Here is a 21719-nt window from a genome sequence, read left to right on the forward strand (position 1 = left end):
CTTGGCATCTTCTTTGAGGAGCTGGATGGGCTGCTGTCCTCATTTCCAGAGGATGGCAGTCCACTTCTAGTCTTTGGTGACTTTAACATTCACCTAGACCTTATGCTGCAGACTTCCATTCACTCCTAGCTTCATTTGATCTCAAACGCACTGTCACTACATGCACTCACAAATCCGGCAACCAACTTGACCTCATTTACACACACAATTGTATTACAGACAACATCTTGGTCAAACCCCTACACATCTCTGACCACTTCTTCGTTACATTTAACCTACATCTTGCTACTTGTGCGCCCCCAACCCCTCTACCTGTTACTTTTAGATGAAACCTACGCTCTCTCTCACCCTCCCACCTTTCTTCCTTAGTATCCTCCTCTCTTCCCTCTCCAACCCACTTCTCATCCCTGGATACTAATGCAGCAACTGACACCTTATGCTCGACTCTTACTTCTTGTCTAGATGATATATGCCCTCTCTCCTCCAGGCCAGCACGGGCTGCTCCTTCGAACCCCTTGGTTATCCGATGTTCTTCGTGAGCATCGGTCCAAACTTAGGGCAGCCGAGAGAAAATGGCACAAATCTAAGGATCCATCTGACTTGAGTATGTATCAGTCTCTGCTTTTATCCTTCTCTACTCGAGTCCATACTGCCAAATCTTCATACTTCCACAACAAGATCAACAATGCTCCAGACACACGCAACCTTTTCAAAACTTTTAATACACTGCTCTGTCCCCCTCCACCACCTCCCACCACTTCTATAACACCTGATGATTTTGCCAGATTCTTTACAGACAAAACTACATCTATCAGTAGTCAGTTCTCAGCTCCACACATTCAGGAACTAAAATTGACCACACCCACGGCTGAAACTCCCCTCTTCTCCTTCTGTCTCCACTCTGAGGCAGAAGTATCCAAACTTCTCTCCAGCCATCCAATGACATGTCCTTTAGATCCTATCCCCTCACACCTTCTCCAAGCAATCTCTCCTACCAGCACTCACACACATCATCAACACATCTCTTCTCACAGGCACTTTCCCCACTACATTTAAGCATGCCTGAGTAACCCCACTGCTCAAAAAACCTAACTTAACACTTCACTTATAGACAACTACAGACCTGTCTCTCTCCTTCCATTCATAGCAAAAACATTGGAACGAGCCGTTTTCAATCAGGTACCACCATATTTATCTCACAAAACAACCTACTAGATGCTAACCAGTCAGGGTTCAGGAGTGGCCACTCAACTGAGACTGCGCTACTGTCCCTGGGCATCACAGGGACTCAACTTTGCTGGTTTAAATCCTACCTCACTGGTAGGTCTTTCATGGTGGCCTGGGGAGGGGAGGTATCCAAAACTCATCAACTGGTCACTGGGGTTCCTCAGGGATCAGTTCTTGGACCCCTCCTCTTCTCCATATACACTACATCTCTGGGCCCCATCATACAGGCACATGGCTTCTCCTACCATTGCTATGCTGATGACACACAGCTTTATCTTTCATTCAAACCAGATGATCCATCAGTAGCTGCAAGGATCTCAGGCTGCCTGGCGGATATCTCTGCATGGATGAAGGAACACCACCTACAGATCAATCTGGCAAAGACTGAGCTCCTTGTCTTTCCTGCCACTCCAACTCTACAACATGACTTTACCATCCAGTTAGGTTCATCAACAATTACCCCATTGTCTTCAGCCAGAAATCTTGGTGTAATCTTCGATGACCAATTGACTTTTAAAGACCACATAGCTAAAACTGCTCGATCTTGCAGGTTTGCGTTGCACAACATCAGAAAGATCAGGTCCTTCCTAACAGAGCATGCTGCACAACTCCTCGTCAAGGCCCTGGTTATTTCTAGGCTGGACTACTGCAATGCTCTTTTGGCTGGTCTTCCAGCATGTACAATCAGACCTCTACAAATGATTCAGAATGCAGCAGCACGACTGGTCTTCAGTGAGCCCAAAAAAGCCTATGTCACACCTCTCTTTATATCCCTGCACTGGCTACCAGTTGCGGCTTGCATCAAATTCAAGGCACTGATGCTGGCATATAGGACAGCCACCGGCTCATCACCTGCCTGCCTACCTCCATTCACTATTACGAATTTACACTCCCTCCAGAAGTCTGAGATCCTCTAGTGAAAGACGCCTCATTGTACCACCACAGAGAGGCATGAAATCACTTTCCAGAACATTTTCGTTCACCGTTCCTGCCTGGTGGAACGCTCTTCCCACCCCTATCCGGAATGCAGACTCCTTAACAGTTTTCAAGCGACTGAAAACCCATCTCTTTCGACACCACTTGACTCAATGAAAAGAAAAAAAAAAAAAACTTTGTTCTCTCTTTCTTGATCTTCCCTTTCTAGCCTGTACTCATCTAACAGTGCCTGATAATATGGTATTTTTGAGCACTTCGATCTGCTTCCTTATGATGGATCGCTTGTTGTATTCCCCATTTGTAAGTCGCTTTGGATAAAAGTGTCTGCTAAATGAATAAATGTAAATGTAAATGTACCAAATTTAACATTTAAGACATTTATCTCAGTAAATTCAATACCTCTGTACATAACATAATTTACTTGTGTTAACTAGCTAACTGAAGAAAAAATATTAAAAATGACAGTTTTTCTCGATTGCTAAGACACATTTCTTGACAGCTGCTCTCCTTTTCTCTAAACTGTGAACACAAAACCCAATTTTCAAGCTACATTCACAAAACCTCAGAACCAAACTTTCACCTCAAAACAGTTCAATCTGTGCTCAAAACTGAACTATGTTGTCAAATCGTGCCCCGAGTCAATCAAAATTAAAAACACTACTGAACAGTCACTAACACTATGTAGAAAAATAGAAAACACAATGCTCAGGACATGAAGCTGGGGAAATAAATGTGAAAAAAAACCCTGTGCATTTAGCACTTGTACAAAAAGACAAAACAAAACTCAATTTACAGTTTTTCTCGATTGTTTACACACATTTTCTGAAAGCATGCCTCATATTCTCAGAACTCTACACACAAATCCAAAAACACACACACAATGGGCAAAACCTCTCAATTCTCCTGCAAAATTAAACTTCACATTCAAAACAATGTTATTTCTTTTCAAAATGGTATTTTGTTTTCAAATGACACACACAAACCATCATATCACTAGACATTTATAAGAACCAGATGAACACTGACATGCTCAATGTAAAACACACTTCTCCTTTTATCGTAATGACTTAGGCCTTTTTTGTTCAGTGTTACACTTACTACAGACAGTATATACATAAGTGTGTTGTGATGTAAAATATTTGAGAATATTGTTTTTATACTCAGAGCACACAAATACATGGTAATGAATATATTTAATTTTTCCCACAAAAACAATGTACACGGTGTACATCCCAACCAACACAAAGTTCCACATACTGTACAGTGGTCTACAAAAGAAGGATTTACTGTATACAGTTACTGTAAAAAAAAGAAGAAAAAAAACTATGCTGCATCCTGTCTTCTGTTTCGGTCTGGCCACAGCACCTCATCCACATCACAGGCAATGTTTTCCCTGGCCAAGCAGCGGGGGAAATATCACCTAGCATGGTGAATCCAGCCATGAAAAGCATCAACTGCTAAATCTCTACATGTGTCTTCCATAGCTTGGAGAAGGGGTATACGCGTTTGTGGATTTCGGTCATACACTTTCCATCTCCAGGCCATAAAAAATTCCTCAATAGGATTTAGGAATGGGGAATATGGAGGGAGATAAACAACTAAAAATTGTGGGTGGGCAATGAACCAGTTACGAACCAGAGCAGCCCGGTGGAAACTTACGTTGTCCCAAATTACAACGTACCTGAGCTGCTCTGGGCCATCTATCTGGTTTGATGGAATGAGTGTGTTGTGTAGCATGTCCAGGAATGTGATCAGATGGGCAGTGTTGTAGGGGCCAAGGGTAGCATGGTGATGCATGACACCGTGGTGCGTAATCGCTGCACACATTGTGATGTTCCCTCCGCGCTGGCCAGGGAATGTGAGAAAATAATTATTTTGGTATGAGTATGAGGGAGGCTGTTTACCCCGTAATAATTATTTTCTCACATTCACTTGCATTGACGGTTTTTCAATCTAGAGGTCCAATGGGGTTTTACGGATGGGCGGGACTTACCAGTTCTATAGTATGTCATACAGTAATTGCTGTCAACATTTACATACTGTATTATATTATCTACCATTTATTATCAAAAAATGGTAATTACCTGTTCTCTTCTCTAAATCTTCGGATTATGGTGGACACAGTGAATCTACTGATGTTTGGTTGTACCCTTTGTCCAGCCTCCCTCATGCTCACACCATGGACAAGAACATGGTCAATCACAGTAGCTCTGATTTCATCATATATATATATATATATATATATATATATATATATATATATTCGCTGACCACCTCGACCACCACAAACCAGTGCTCTCTGAACTGGCTTACTGTATATGTTCCCTCACATCATTAGCCACAAGTGTTGTTGTGTTTAAATGGTGACACCTGTGCTTTAATTGTGTTTGACTTTTGTCACCTGTGCTCACCATTATGCAGCACGGGTGCATCACAATGAAAATGTGTTGGCAAGTTGTGTCTAAACAGGTGAAAAGTGCTTATAGTCAGCTGCAAATATGGCTTGACCCCAAAAAAATTCTAACAAAAGGTTTCTCAGTGGTTTACAGTAGTATCAGATGTACTTAAAAACATACTAAAAGTTTACCAAAGTTTGACTCCAAGAAAGGCCCCATTTTCAAAATGGCGGCCGTCAGGTCCTTAAAATGACCATTACTCCTTTGTATTCCTCCTAGACCAGGAATACTGGTGCCTGATACATGTTTTGGCCATGTAATATTTTAATTAGCATATTTGCATGATAGATACAGGTAAATTATAAAATCAAAATATAAATATATAAATTAAAATGTCGTGGAAAAGTTCATTTATTTCAGTAATTCAACTCAAATTGTGAAGCTTGTGTATTAAAGGGGTCATCGGATGCCCATTTTCCACAAGTTCATATGATTCTTTAGGGTCTTAATGAAAAGTCTGTAATATACTTTGGTTAAAAATTCTCAATAGTAGTGTAAAAAAACACCCTTTTACCTTGTCAAAATCAGGTCTGCAAAATATCAGCTCATTTTATCGCATGGACCCTTTGAATGCAAATGAGCTCTGCTCGCCCCGCCCCTCTCTGCTGAGGGATTAGGAGCTGTAATGTTTACTTTAGCCGCGTTTAGCTGCATTTAGCCGTGTTTATCGGCGAAACTTGCCAACGAGCACATTATTAAGGTTCACACGAACAGAGACGCATATGTAGATCGCGATTGGCGCTTTTCTTTTAAAAACTAAAGTAACGTTGTCCTCTACCTCTTTAGCAGCTCAGATGTCGGGAGCAAATGACTACTGCTATGTTCATTATAACATCCAACAACAGAACACCTCAATCGCTCAATTAGAGTCTTCCTCTGCCCCTGAGTCACACAATGGCGATCGGAGTCGGACTGTTTCAGCTCGGTGAGGGCGGGGCTAAGGTAAGACGCTCATGTCAATCTACTATCGTGGGAGTGGCCTCTGTTGGTGTTCCATCACAACGACAAGAAGCTGAGAATGACCCGATTTTAAAAAGGGGATATTACTTTTAAAGATTAAAAAAATACCACTGGGTGGATTTTTATCATTGTAGGGTGGTTGTGTACCCAAACTGCCAACACACATTAATGTTCAAAAACATGTAAAAGTTAGTTTTGCGTCCGATGACTACTTTGAATAAATTCATTGCACACAGACTGAAGTAGTTTAAGTCTTTGGTTCTTTTAATTGTGATGATTTGGCTCACATTTAACAAAAACCCACCAATTTACTATATCAACAAATTAGAATATGCTGACTTGCAAATCAGCTAATCAACTCAAAACACCTGCAAAGGTTTTCTGAGTCTTCAAAATGGTCTCTTAGTTTGGTTCACTAAGCTACACAATCATGGTGAAGATTGTTGATCTGGCAGTTGTCCAGAACACAATCATTGACACCCTTCACAAGGAGGGTAAGCCACAAACATCCATTGTCAAAGAAGCTGGCTGTTCACAGAGTGCTGTATCCAAGCATGTTAACAGAAAGTTGAGTTGAAGAAAAAAATGTGGAAGGAAAAGATGCACAACCAACTGAGAGAACCGCAGCCTTGAGAGGCTTGTGAAGCAAAATCGATTCAAGAATTTGGGTGAACTTCACAAGGAATAGACTGGACTTGCGTCAAGGCATCAAGAGCCACGACACACACAGATGTGTCAAGGAATTTGGCTACAGTTGTCATATTCCTCTTGTTAAGCCACTCCTGAACCACGGACGACGTCAGAGGCATCTTACCTAGGCTAAGGAGAAGAAGAAATAGACTGTTGCCCAGTGGTCCAAAGTCCTCTTTTCCGATGAGAGCAAGGTCCTGGACTACAGAGGAAGGGTGGAGAAGCTCATAGCCATTTGGGGTGCATTGTCATCTGCTGGTGTTGGTCCACTGTGTTTTTTTGAAAACCAAGTCACTGCAGCCATTTACCAAGTAATTTTAGAGCACTCCATGCTTCCTTCTGCTGACCAGCTTTTTAAAGATGCTGATTTCATTTTCCAACAGGATTTGGTACCTGCCCACACTGCCAAAAGCACCAAAAGTTGGTTAAATGACCATGGTGTTGGTGTGCTTGACTGGCCAGCAAACTCACTAGACCTGAATCCCATAGAGAATCTCTGGGCTATTGTCAAGAGGAAAACGAGAAACAAGAGACCAAAAAATGCAGATGAGCTGAAGGCCACTGTCACAGAAACCTGGGCTTCCATACCACCTCAGCAGCACCACAGACTGATCACCTCCATGCCACGCTGAATTGAGGCAGTAATTAAAGCAAAAGAAGTATTGAGTACATATACAGTAAATGGACATACTTTCCAGAAGGCCAACAACTCACTAAAAAGGTTTTTTGAAGTATTCTAATTTGTTGAGATTTTGGTGGGTTTTTGTTAAATGTGAGCCAATTCATCACAATTAAAAGAACCAAAGACTTAAACTAGTTCAGTCTGTTTGCAATGAATTTATTTAATACACAAGTTTCACAATTTAAGTTGAATTACTGAAATAAATGAACTTTTCCACAACAGTCTAATTTTTTGAGATGCACCTGAAAGTGATTACAAGTACAATTATATACTAAAGCTATTTGAAATAAGTGACCATTTAGAGGGTTCACACACAGGCCTCTGTTCGGGCTTATTCAGAGTTGTTTATGATCAAAGTTATACAACTCCAATTTAAGGAACTTTTGGGTGCAATAACTTTTAAATTGAATGTCAAGTCTTTTGCACGATTTATGTTTTAGAAAAAAAATAAAAAATCTGTATGTGTCCAAAAACAGTTACATGACAACGCTAAATCGTTTGCATCTCTAGTTCACCCCATACAAAGATAAAACCTTACAGTAATCTCACAACATCATGTATTCCATAATGATGTAATCATGTCAGTGCAATTTAGACAAGTCCAATGGATTCATAGACCCAGAAAACATTGGGTTAGACACCAAGATTACTTGGCTAGCTCAAATAATGAAGGAGTTAGGATATTTTAAGGGTTTTCTGCCCATCTTGGACGCCATCTTGAAAATGACACCTTTCTACTGGTCAAACTTTGGTAAACTTTTATGTTATTAAGTATGTTATTAAGGACACCTAATACTACAAAAACAGCTGAGAAACCTTTTGTTAGATTTTTTTAGGGTTAGGTGTTTTTTTTTTTTCATATATGCAGCCGCCTATTATGGTTTTGCCAAAAGAGTGATTGATTCAATCAGTGGGTTCAGGCAACTGAGCATTTGGTTCAGACAATAGGGTTTAGTGTTTTAGCAATTGAGAAAAACTGTAATAGTATTGTAAAATATTTTAGACTTTTACAGTCTTGTTCATATTTTTTAGGGCCACATCCAGAGAAAAACTTAAAAAGGTGATTCCTTAAAACAAGATCAGATATAATCAGCCTGCATGTGTTAAATCGTTAACTTGTCCACACTAATATGTGTTTTTTTTTAATGCATCTTTTTCTCTTCATTTTGGCCTTCTGTCCACACTGAGACAGCGTTTTTTTTGCCAAGGAAAAGTTTTTGAAAACGCTCTCCAAAGTAGATAAATTTGACAGCACCATTTTTGCGTTGTAGTGTGGACTGTGAAAATGGAGGCTTTTGAAAATGATGATGCATATTTAGTCATGTGACGCATATTGTACCAATAGATATATGTTTATACCGGTAATTGTGCCTGTTATGTATTATTATTCACTGTCACGCTTCTGCTAAAAAGATTTACCTTGTACACTCTTCATATTACAGTCCTAAAATAATGACTACGTTTACATGGGCAAGAATAATGCGATTATTTCCAATAATCAGAGTAAGGACTTAATCGCATTATGATGTTTACATGTCAAGAGCAAAGTTCTTCACTCCGGTTTACATGGAATTTCCAATATTCCTATTATTCCTATTGTCCGTCAATGAATTGCATTATGTTCATATCGCGCCAAGTCCAGTTTCCTGAGCTCCCTAAAAATATGGTAGCCTACACACCATATTTAACAGAAGTAGCCTATCATTTAAATTTGATTTAAAACGGCCTTTTCAATTATATTTAAAACTGACACAAACTAAAAAATTAAACACAAACTTAAAACAAGCCCTGCATTCCAGCCCGAGCCCGACGGGCAGTAGTGAGCTTTTTTTTTCCACAAAAGTTCCACAAATCCGCAATCAAGAGCACATGAAAGACTAACGCATTTGCCTCACGATTGCCTAAAGATTCCTGTTCCTGAAGAAGAGAGCCTATTCCATTTTTTTTATATATATAGAAAAAGCACATCAATTTGTTGGTATTGTTTGTGAGGGCACGCAAATATACATAAATCCTTTACAGTTACGAATAATAGCTATTACTCTTACCTTTACGTGCAAAAAAGTCAGCGTATTTTAAGATGTTTGCAATGCAAGTGATCACACTTGCTACTTCATGTCCAGTAAAGCGCGCGTTAGCCTCCACTGTCCGCACAGACGATAGAATATGAGTCTAACAGCGCACATACAGGTTAAACGTTTAAAACTAACATTTTGATATGCTTGAACTCTTTAATATCTATAGATTTTATTTTAGGCAAGTCGTGATGATTTAAGAAAACTAAATTGATCAAGCATATGAACTCACCGTCTGCCGCTAGTCGCTTCTTTAAAAAAAAAAACTTAGCCTATATTTAACGGGAAAAAAATGCTTTAAACTTTTTTCTAAATTAACTTAAAAAAAACCTGAAACGAAATATAATTACATTGTCATTTGGCCTGTATACAAAACTGAACTATTTTAATAGCTAAAAAAATGGTAGTATAAGCTGTTTTGGGAGAAGTGGCCAAAAAGACGATCTTGGGTCAGAGTCTGGCCAGTCTCTTACCAAGAATTCTGCCAAGAGTTGGGCTAGATTTTAGGCCTATTCAGGGCTCTATACACAAAGCAACAAAAAAAAAAAAAACCTGTTACATGCAAAGGAAAGACTTCAAAGCTGGACAGCACCATGCGCTCCGTGAGACTGGGTTGTGCGCTCAACATTAACACAATTCATATGAATGCGTAATTCAACTGTGTATACTTTACACTTATATTAAAAATTAAATGAACGGCACGTCTCAATCTTAATGATGATGTAATGGATTAAATGTAGCCTAATGCACGGAACTGCGCTCACATGACGCGTGTGGAAGAATACTGTAACAAACAGCACGAGACAGCAGTACTCCTCTATCTCAGCTGGTTGGGGTGGCTAAACCGAGATATTCAAAATTCTAATGCGGCTATAGCCCCCTAGCCCAGTGGTTCCCAACCTTTTTTTGTCTGAGACCCCCTTTTTGCCAAGAAAATATTTTAAGGCCCCCCTTCACATTTAATGATATTATCGCTCTTGTAAGCTTGCAGCAAGGATGACAAAAATGTTGTTATCAAACAAATGATATGTTTATTACAATAACCAGATTTATGCAAAATAATAGCCTATAATAATATTGAAAATACAATAAAAGCATCACTAGGCCATTTGCAATTTAAAAACTTAAGCCTAGGAGTATTGGCCCTATTTAAAACACAATAACAAAAATATCAGTATTCACACTGGTTTGGAAAAAAAATGAATATAGGCTATCACAAAATAACTGCTGTCTGGCACCTCAATACTTGCATGTTATTTGTGAGGCTTTATCAATCAGTGTGAGGATTGCTGTTGGCAGTGAGTAATAATTTGGTCAATGCGTGGAGAGATCTTTGACAGGGCAAGACGCATATCATCCTCAAGGGTCAGTCTGGCCCTGTATTTGGTTTTAAGGGCTGTCATGGTTGAAAACCCAGCTTCACAAAGGTAGGTGGTGCTAAAGGGAATCAGCACCTTCATTGCAGCTGTGTGACAGACTGGGTATTCTTCTGCAGTTTCAGACCAGAATGACTCCAATGGAATCTCACTGAAATGGGCTTTCAGGCTGAAATCAGAGGATATTTCTATAAGCTCTTCCAGCAGTCTTGATGGCAGAGTAGCTGGAAGCTTTGCTTCAATGTTCTCAGTGAAAGGGTTTCTGATCCACAGAAAATCAGCTGCCTGCTCCTCATTTAGAGCTGGGAAATAACGATCAAATTTCTCCAGGACCTTTGATAGATGCACTGTTATTTGACGTTGAATGATTTTAAAATCCAAATGTCTGTCTGCAATAAATGCATGGGTATGCTCAAACATGTCACTGATTCCAGAGGAGACACGGGTTTTCCACATGTGAAGTTTTCTTTTGAAAGCCTCTACTCGTTCATGCTGCACCACAGTGTTTATGTTTGCCCCTTGCATTGCTCTGTTAAGCTTGTTCATTTCACCGAATATGTCTGAAAGGTAGCTGAGTTGAGCGAGCCATTTGTCATCGTCCAAAAACTCTGCAAGGTCTGGTCTCTTGTCCGCAAGAAAGTCACGCAACTCCTCCCTCAGGCTGAACAGACACATCAGCACCCGCCCTCTGGATAGCCACCTCACATCAGTGTGCATCAGCAGGGTATGGTAATCAGCGCCTACCTCTTAGCAGAGAGCAGTGAATAACCGTGAGTTTGTGGCTCTGGCTTTCACAAAGTTCACGATTTTTACGGCCGCATCTAAAACTCCATGAAGACTGGGCTCCATTTCTTTTGTAGCAAGCGCCTCTCTGTGCAGAAAGCAGTGCATTGAAACGGCAAGGGGTGCAACCTCTTTGATGCGCTGAACTTCCCCGGACTGCCTGCCAGTCATCGCGGCAGCTCCATCAGTACAGACCCCAATACAGTCGCTCCAGTTTATCTCATTTGATCTCATGAAATTATCCAAAGTTTCAAAAATATTGTTTGCCGTCGTTGTGGTACGGAGCTCTTTGCAAAACAAAAAATCTTCTTTTATCTCGTTTTCCCATTCATAACCGAACGTATGCGAGCAGTTGTGCCATTTTTGACACGTCTATAGACTCGTCTATTTGAAGTGCAAAGTTATGACCACGAAGTCGCGCAGAAAGCTGATCTCTCACGTCTTCTGACATCGTTTCGATGTGACGTTTGACCGTATTATTTGATAATGGTATCTTGGCCAGTTGTTTTGACTTATCCTCTCCAAATAATTCCTTCACAATCTCTGTTGCGCATGGCAAAATCAAAGTTTCTGCAACTGTATGCCCTTTCTTTGCTTTGGCGATTTTTTCAGCAACTGTATACGATATTTTTAAAAGTTTCTTGTCAGTAGCTGTGATTTCCCTCATCTCATTTTGGGAGTGTGCCAATTCTTTTGCCTTGCGCTCAAAAAATGCTCTGGGCTTGTCGTGATATTGCGGATAATATGTTTGCAAATGTCTTATTAGTTTGGACGGTTTCATGCTTTCGTTAGCAAGGACTTTGGCGCAGAAAATGCATTGTGGCTGGGGCAGGAACTCTTTGCTACGAGAAAATGAAATAAAACCGTATTTCAGGTAACTATCCTGATATTTCCTGCATTTCGTATTTCCAGTATTGCTAGCACTTTGACCCTCACCTGGGTCCAGTATGCCTGGGTCGTTAATATCAGCTGCTGTAGGCGGTGAATCAGTGGCACTTGGTCGTTTTTGTCGAATTACAAATTTGTCCATTTTTTTGGTCAGCCAGGGGATAATGGATTACAATTAGCAAATGAAATACAATCGTTCACCTTAATGCTCACAGCTCAATAATTTTCAAAATGTGACGTGACCCACCACAGAGCTCGCTGAGGCTCCCTTGTGGGTCGGGACCCCCCTGTTGGGAACCGACGCCCTAGCCCCTTTGTAGAGCAGTCCCTGTCTGCAAGTGCGTGGCACATGATTCGTGGAAGTCAAGAGCGCGTGCGCACTCTGGTGAAAGCAGCAATACTGTGATTAAGGTGTTTACATGCCGGTATACTTCATTTAAAATCGGCGTGTGCCACCTATGTTAATTCGATTATGCTTGTTGCGATTATGAGCTTAATCGCATTATTATAATCGAAGTATTGCGTTTACATGGGGAAAAGTTTAATCGCAATATTGCCAAAATCTCATTATAATCGCATTAAGAGTGTCCATGTAAACGCACTCAATGACAGCACATGTACTCACAGTCCTGATGTCATGATCGGGGCTGTGGGTCTTCCTCAGCCTCTCGAGGTCGCTGTTCCCCTTACACTACACTCCCTTTAGTCGTTCACGTTTGTCTTGTCATTTGCACTGATTACATGCACACCTGTTCACAATTACTATCAGGACTATAAGTATCATCTCCACTCACTCTGCTTTCATGTCTGCATTGTCTCGTGTCATGTTTGTTTATGTGTTCCGCGATATCCTGACCTTTTGATTATGTTCTGGCTCTTGGTTATTTTGTGTTCTAGTCTTTAGTTTGTGCCGTGTTGGCCTTTTGTTTGTTTATTTGTGTTGTTATATCTATTAAAAACTATTCACCTGCATTTGGACCCAGACCTCCTTTGTATAACGTGACAGAATGCAGACATCGCTGATGGGTCCAGCGGGGAGGATTGTTTTTGAAGAGGCGGCGGACGCATGTTTGGGGGCGGCGACCACCCGCTCTGTTCCGGACACGGCGACCACCCGCTCTGTTCCGGACACGGCGGGGATGTCTTTTGAGGCGGCGTCGGCGGTTCGCTTCGACTTCCTCTACGCCTGTCTGGCGCGGATGGACGCCTATAGTGCCGAGGCTGCGCGGAGGTGTCCCTGCTTTGCGGCGGGGGCGGAGACGCTCTTCCGCGGGAAGGCAACGACGTCCGCTATCTCCGTGTCTGAGGCGGCGGCGTCCGCTATCTCTGTGCCTGAGGCAGCAACGTCCGCTGTCTCCCTGCCTGAGGCGGTAACGTCCGCTAACTCCCTGCCCGAGGCGGTAACGTCCGCTGTCTTCCTGCCCGAGGCGGCAACGTCCGCTGTCTCCCTGCCTGAGGCGGTAACGTCCGCTATTTCCCTGCCCGAGGCGGCGACGTCCGCTGTCTCCCTGCCTGAGGCAGTAACGTCCGCTATCTCCCTGCCCGAGGCGGTAACGTCCGCTGTCTCCCTGCCTGAGGCGGTAACGTCCGCTAACTCCCTGCCCGAGGCGGCAACGTTCGTTGTCTCCCTGCCCGAGGCGGCGACGTCCGCTGTCTCCCTGCCTGAGGCGGCAACGTCCGCTGTCTCCCTGCCTGAGGTGGCGACGTCCAATATCTCCCTGCCTGAGGCGGCGACGTCCGCTATCTCCGTGCCTGACGCGACAATGTCCACTATCTCCCTGCCTGACGCCACGACGTCCGCTATCTCCTTGACTGAGGCGACGACGTCCGCTAACTCCCTGCCTGACGCGACGACGTCCGCTATCTCCTTGCCTGAGGCGACAACGTCCGCTAACTTCGTGCTTGACGCGGCGACGTCGGCTGAGGCTCCGCTGGCGGCAAGGCATGTTGGCGGGACCCCACTGCACGGTCCTGGCCCGCCATCCCTCCCCCTGACTTGCCTACCTCCGTACCTCCTCCCTCCAGACTTTGGGAACGTCTGGAAGCCGTTCCGTAGGGAGGGGGTACTGTCATGATCGGGGCTGTGGGTCTTCCTCAGCCTCTCGAGGTCGCTGTTCCCCTTACACTACACTCCCTTTAGTCGTTCACGTTTGTCTTGTCATTTGCACTGATTACATGCACACCTGTTCACAATTACTATCAGGACTATAAGTATCATCTCCACTCACTCTGCTTTCATGTCTGCATTGTCTCGTGTCATGTTTGTTTATGTGTTCCGCGATATCCTGACCTTTTGATTATGTTCTGGCTCTTGGTTATTTTGTGTTCTAGTCTTTAGTTTGTGCCGTGTTGGCCTTTTGTTTGTTTATTTGTGTTGTTATATCTATTAAAAACTATTCACCTGCATTTGGACCCAGACCTCCTTTGTATAACGTGACACCTGACTCCTGCGGCAAAACATGACGGTAGTTGCTTTTTGGATCAAATATGAGTGAACGCGACATTGAATATTGCGTCAGTGAATATTTCCGTAAATAAAATTATTCTGCCAGAAGAACTGCATGAAAATGCATTATGTCTGTTCCATCTGTATAATCTCAGTTAGTTTTTGGAGGCTTTACGGATGCGCCATAAAGTGAATTTAGTACATTTCTGTGTGGATGAGAAATGTTTGGAAAATGCTTGAAAACACTAGTGTGGACAGAGCGTTTTAAAACGAAAACTCCATTTTCAAATGTATCCGGATTAATGTAGACATAGTCTCAATGGTTTATGATTAAAGAAGTGTTGTCCAAACCTGCTCCTGAAGGGCAGCGCTTCAAAGGTTAAGGGCATAAGTCCTTCAGAATGGAAGGCAGTGCCACTGCCCTGCAGAATTTAGCTCTAGCCCCAATCAAACACACCTGAACCAGCTAATCGAGGTCTGATGTTGGAGCTAAACTCTGCAGGACATTGACCCACCAAGAGGAATCACAAACTTCACAGACAAGAGACGTTATGAAATTTGTGGCTTTATTTACAATTACAGTAACTTCTATTATTTACAGTTAGTTACAGTGATTAATTCATAAAAAGTAATTGTAATTGTAACTGTAATATTGATGTCACAAAAGTTACTTATGATGCTATGCATATTACATGTAAATAATCTATGATTATTTTATAGTACCTCACTAGCTATTTTACAGTTATTTACCCTATAAACTACGATAAGGGTTAGAAGTCTTCCATGCATATACCATTCTGTTAAAAAAAATGCAGTAGTATTTAAAGAATGATTCTGCTTACAACAAACCCTGCTTGAATTAGCCTAACCTGCCAAATGGCTGCGAACTGATACTAAGGATTACCTTATATGTATTCCTTAGTATGAATAAATACTTACATGTTTATATGCTGTTTCTATGCTTCTAGCCAGCTTTTCAGAGCAATCCTTACAGGAAATCAGCATGCAGTGTATCCGGCCATCATCAGAACTTGTAGTCATAAAATCTGCTCTGTAGTCGTAAAAGCACTTGAATATTATACATGGAGTTACTCAATTACAATTTAGTTGCTACAATACTGTAACACTATGTCCTAACCAGACATGACACAACAAAATTCCAGCAACAAGCAATTTGTTTGTCAAATGTGACACAGTCTCCAAGAGCATTGCATTCTTAACAAAATGGATAAGTACATAATCTTATTTATAAACATTAAACCATTTTAACATTATTAAATACATTAATGACTGATACAATCATTTTCATAGAATAAGCTTGTTTGTTCATAAAGAGTTGACAGTTTGAACATGATTGTTTTCTTGGTTATTTTGTGTGTGCTTTCTATGGCATGGTGATGTCAGTGTAAATATTTATTGTGATAACTGTTTTGTTAACAATTTTGACCATTGCTGTAATTGACTGCAAATACAAAATGTTCCCAGACAGCAAATTTAGATGACACTAGTGTTTTTTTTTACTGATCATATCAAACATTTTTGAACAGCCAGAGTTTACACTCAAGAATTCAACATTATAGCCTTGTTCTTAGTTGTCTCTGCATATTAAGCTGGGATATGAGAGCATTCACATCTAATAAATTACACACTCCTACCAGATTCTGTTTTTCATATTTTACCCAAGTGACTTAAACAGACTCTTATGGATACGAACCACAAAAATAAACACGCATATTCTAGCTCTCCAAATGAAGACGTAACAATAACTTACACTCATTAACACACATAACAGAGTGCTTAGGGTGACCATACATGCCATTTTTCCCGGACACGTCTTGGCTTTGTTTTTCTGTTTTCCTACTTACTGAAGGTAATGATGAAAAAGTAGTTTGACCAATAACATGCAGACATTGTACATAATCAAAGACATCTCTGAAACATATGAAGTTTGAAAACATGCAATCAATATTTGACAAAACAAAACAATGCTATGAAAAAAAAAACAGTCCAGCTTTACAGTACAGCTGGACGGTCGGTGTCCTTCAGAATCTAGCTCCAACTTGTCTTAACATACCTGCTAGGACGTTTTTAGTATGCCTAGTAAGAGCTTGATTAGCTGGTTCAGGTGTGTCTAATTGGAGTTGGAGCTAAACTCTGCAGGACACCAGTCATCCAGGACAGAGTTTGGGCACCCCTGGTATGGTGAATGGTTGGGGCAGCTTTGCTGCTTCAGAGCCTGGACAGCTTGCTGTTATTGACTGTAAAATTAATGCCCAAGTTTATCAGGACATTATTCTGACTTAGACTTTGGCATGATCTCTAAAGAGTAATTCACACCCTTACTTTTTTTCTGAATATTACAATATTGTCTTTATCTATATTCATTCCACTCCACTCATATTTACTGACCAATTTTCAGTGCATGTGTTGTTTGGTGGCAAGCAAAACTTTAACTCATTTTCCCTGCCAAAAAATAAATTACCAAACAGCAAACTAGCCATTTTTTTGTCTAAAACATAAGTTACTGAATATTAATGACTTGTTTATAAATGTTTTATATAATATGAGTAGCACTTGCAGTTGTGCTGTAGAACAGAATCACGATATGTGTTAATTTATATAGGCGGCTGCATATATGAAAAAAACAAAAACACCTAACCCTATAAAAATTCTAACAAAAGGTTTCTCAGCTGTTTTTGTAGTATTGGGTGTCCTTAATAACATACTAAAAGTTTACCAAAGTTTGACCACTAAAAAGGTGTCATTTTCAAGATGGTGTCCAATATGGGCAGGAAACCCTTAAAATATCCTAACTCCTTCATTATTTGACCCAGCCAAGTAATCTTGGAGTGTAACCCCATGTTTTCTGGGTTTATTAATCCATTGGACATGTCTAAATTGCACTGTAATTATTACATACTTACGGAATACATGATTTTGTGAGATTATTGTAAGGTTTTATCTTTGTTTGGGGTGAACCGGAGATGTAAACGATTTAGCCTATGTCATGTAACTCCTACTCAGTACGTGTTTTTGGACACATACCCCTTTTCTTTTGCTAAAACACAGACTTGACATTCAATGTAAAAGTTACTGCACCCAAAAGTTCCTTAAATTGGAGTTGTATATCTTTGATCATAAACAACTCTGAATTAGTCTGAACAGAGGTCTGTGTGTGAACCCTCTAAAATGGTCACTGATTTCAACAAATTAGAATACTTAATAAGATCAATGAAAACAAAAACATTTTTAGTGAATTGTTGGCCTTCTGGAAAAGTATGTTCATTTACTGTATATGTACTCAATACTTGGCAGGGGCTCCTTTTGCTTTAATTACTGCCTCAATTCAGCGAGGCATGGAGGTGATCAGTCTGTGGCACTGCTGAGGTGGTATGGAAGCCCAGGTTTCCTTGACAGTGGGCTTCAGCTCATCTGCATTTTTTGGTCTCTTGTTTCTCATTTTCCTCTTGACAATACCCTATAGATTCTTTATCGGGTTCAGGTCTTCTGAGTTTGCTGGCCAGTCAAGCACATAAACACCATGGTCATTTAACCAAATTTTGGTGCTTTAGGCAGTGTGGGCAGGTGCCAAATCCTGCTGGAAAATCAGCAGAAGGAAGCATGAAGTGCTCTAAAATTTCTTGGTAAACGGGTGCAGTGACTTTAGTTTTCAAAAACACAGTGGACCAACACCAGCAGATTGCTACCCAAATCATCACAGACTGTGGAAACTTAACACTGGACTTCAAGCAACTTGGGCTATGAGCTTCTCCACACTTCCTCCAGACTCCAGGACCTTGGTTTCCAAATGAAATACAAAACTTGCTCTCATCTGAAAACAGGACTTTAGACCACTGGGCAACATTCCATTTCTTCTTCTCCTTTGCCCAGGTAAGACGTCTCTGACATTGTCTGTGATTCAGGAGTGGCTTAACAAGAGGAATACAACAACTGTAGCCAAATTCCTTGACATGTCTGTGTGTGGTGGCTCTTGATGCATTGACCCCAGCCTCAGTCCATTCCTTGTGAAGTTCACCCAAATTCTTTAATCGATTTTGCTTGACAAGCCTCTCAATGCTGCGGTTCTCTCGTTTGGTAGTGTATCTTTTTCTTTCACACCTTCCACTCAACTTTCTGTTAACATGCTTGGATACAGCACTCTGTGAACAGCCAGCTTCTTTGGCAATGAATGTTTGTGGCTTACCCTCCTTGCGAAGGGTGTCAATGATTGTCTTCTGGACAACTGTCAGATCAGCAATCTTTCCCATGAATGTGTAGCCTAGTGCAGTGGTTTTCAATCCTGGTCCTGGGGACCCACTGCTCTGCATATTTTGTGTGTCTCTCTTATTTAACACACCTGATTCAGATAATCAACTCATTAGGAGAGAGATCCATGTACTTAACTGAGTGTGTCAGACAGGGATGGAAATTAACTTTTTTGTCCACCGGCCAGTGTGGCTGGTGGATTTCAAAATCTACCAGCCACTAAATGTTTTTACCAGCCACTTTATGTTTTTAACCGACAATGTGTAGCTGCATGTGAAAATTAATACTACAAGATCTACTATACTTGAGCAGTTTATTTAATCTCAAATCTCAATAAAATACTGACATTTTCTCTTTCTCTCTCTTACAAACCCAGGGATCAAAGCAAAAAAAAAAACAAAAAAAAAACTTATAACTTAAAATTTTTCCTCCAAAAAATCTTTGCCAAACACCATTCCATAGCCATACCTGTCACACACCCACTTTATAAGCAGTTTTTGTCCTTCTTACAGTGCGTGTCCTACTAATTTAAAACATGAAGCATCTTCTGATCAATAATAAAAAATTCTGATAAAAAATTAGCCTTGAGGTGATAATTGATTCATTAATGTGATTTACAGTGGCAGTTTCTTTTTACCTTTGTTATGGTATTTTTTTATTAAATGTCATTATATGTCAGTTAAAAAAATATTTATTATATTTTATTTTTAAAATGTCTAATTAAAACAATTTAATAGCAGAATCAGACAACTATATTACCAATCATATAAAATTAGTATTAATAAAAAATAATTTGTACTACAGAGGTGGCACAAAGGAACACAAAAGTGGCTTGTAGGTGCAATTTCAGACATTTAATGAAGCTCAGGGGTGGCATAAGTGCAAATGTATTCATGTTGAGATAAATGTATTAAATATACATTTTTTAATATAGAAATATTATGTTTTAAATAACTAAGTATACGTTACAATGACACTAAATCCACCAGCAGGTGGCAGTAAGACAAGTTATTTGTTCGAACGGCTGATTCATTCGGGAAAGAAGCAAGTGACTGTCTTTATGAATGGATAATAATGAACTGAAGATTGGTTCAAAACGCGCTTTCATTCATTAATGAAACACCGCTGTTTTGCTTTTAGAGATGCGCAGAGGCTGAGCTGCTACTCATTTAGAAATATTTTCATTTAAAGAAATAGAGTAAAATCAGGCAATAGAGATGTAGTCAGACAACGCAAGTCATTTTATATTTTCTTGCTTTTCAACTGTTGTATTAAATCAATATTACATTTGCTTACTCCCTTAACAATGGTTTAAATCTGTCACTCTCCTTTTCGCGTTCTGTGGGCGCACAGACCATAATCTATAAGAGTGCGCAAATGAGTCTCTCTTTCATTAAATAAGCAGGACTCAAAAGCACGTGCATATGATAGATTCCAATGTGTATTAATACCCGCGCCGAAATTCTAGTGCTCTGTGTTCTCTGCTAAATAACGAATTGTGAATGATGCAGAGATGATTTTTTGGTTTGCCGTCAGAACAACAACAATGTATATACGTTTATACGTATACGTTTATATATAACTCACACGTTACACATTTTTTTGAAGGTGTGCCTCCGCTAAAAGTGTCCGCCGTCGTCTTCTTCGTGTATTTTAACAGCAGTTCGCAACCAAAGTTAAGGTGCATTACCGCCTCACGCCGTCCGGTTGAAGTATGTCATTTTTATTTACCCGCCACGGTGGCCGGTGGGTGAAGCGAGTTTACCCGCCACAACACAAAATCACCCGCATTTGGCTGGTGGCGGGTGCTAATTTCCATCCCTGTTGTCAGATAAGGGATACATACAAAATTTGCAGAGCACTGGGTCCCCAGGACCAGGATTGAAAACCACTGGTCTAGTGAACCAAACTGAGAGACCATTTTGAAGGCTCTGGAAACCTTTGCATGTGTTTTGAGTTGATTAGCTGATTGGCATGTCACCATATTCTAATTTGTTGAGATAGTGAATTGGTGGGTCATCACAATTAAAAGAACCAAAGACTTAAACTACTTCAGTCTGTGTGCAGTGAATTTATTTAATACACAAGTTTCACAATTTGAGTTGAATTACTGAAATAAGTAATCTTTTTCTTGACATTCTAATTTATTGAGATGCACCTTTATCAGGCACCAGTATTCCTTGGTCGAATACAAAGAAGTAATGGTCATTTTAAGGACCTTATGGCCGCCATTTTGAAAATGGGGCCTTTCTTGGAGTCAAACTTTTAGTATATTTTTAAGTACATCTGATACTACTGTAAACCACTGAGAAACCTTTTGTTAGATTTTTTTGGGGGTCAAGCCATATTTGCAGTGGACTAATATACATTTGTACATTCTATTTTTCCATCATTATGTGAACACAAGGCTATCCTAGCTTACTACGCTAATGTTGCTTACTAAACAGTGATTCTCGCTTATATTGTGTTCATTCTGTATATAATGGCTCAGTAATGGTAGGGTTTTGTTTTGTGCAGAGGTCTAGAGAAGAACAGCATCATCAAGTGGACTGGATATGCTATGAAAAATCCTTCTATGTGTTCAGGCTGCTGGAATATCTCACCCAGGAAAATGATTATAATGTAAACCAGGAGCTTGTGATCCAGCTGGAAAAGAAAGCATTTCCTCTCGCTGATGAGTTTCCCCTGTTCTGTCTGTATATGTGGCGGATCGGAGGTCTCTTCAGGGCGGGACACACATAAGCAGATGTAGACTTGCTGCTGTTATTCTTAAAATCTTTGCTCTTTTTTTAAGAGCTCATTTTACATTAAAAGCTTTAATTAAAAAAAAATATTAAATGTTAATAAATACATTTTAAACCAGTCAGTTTTTTTTGTTGTGGTCTTCATAGGTTGATTTCACTGTAGAGTTTTATCTAGATTTTTTTGCAGAGT

The 21719-nt window shown here is 40.5% G+C and overlaps 1 protein-coding gene across 1 annotated transcript in view; it reads left to right on the plus strand.

The window, feature by feature from the left end:
- The window catches only part of mei4 (meiosis-specific, MEI4 homolog (S. cerevisiae)), a 44242-nt gene extending 22715 nt beyond the window's left edge, over positions 1-21527 (plus strand). Inside the window, exon 5 of the mRNA XM_073852935.1 lies at positions 21303-21527. Coding sequence (XP_073709036.1) covers positions 21303-21527 — 225 coding nt within the window. The remainder of the gene's footprint in view (positions 1-21302) is intronic.
- Positions 21528-21719: the final 192 nt, after the last annotated feature.

The sequence above is a fragment of the Garra rufa genome, chromosome 13 (assembly GCF_049309525.1).
Source record: "Garra rufa chromosome 13, GarRuf1.0, whole genome shotgun sequence".
NCBI lineage: Eukaryota > Metazoa > Chordata > Actinopteri > Cypriniformes > Cyprinidae > Garra > Garra rufa.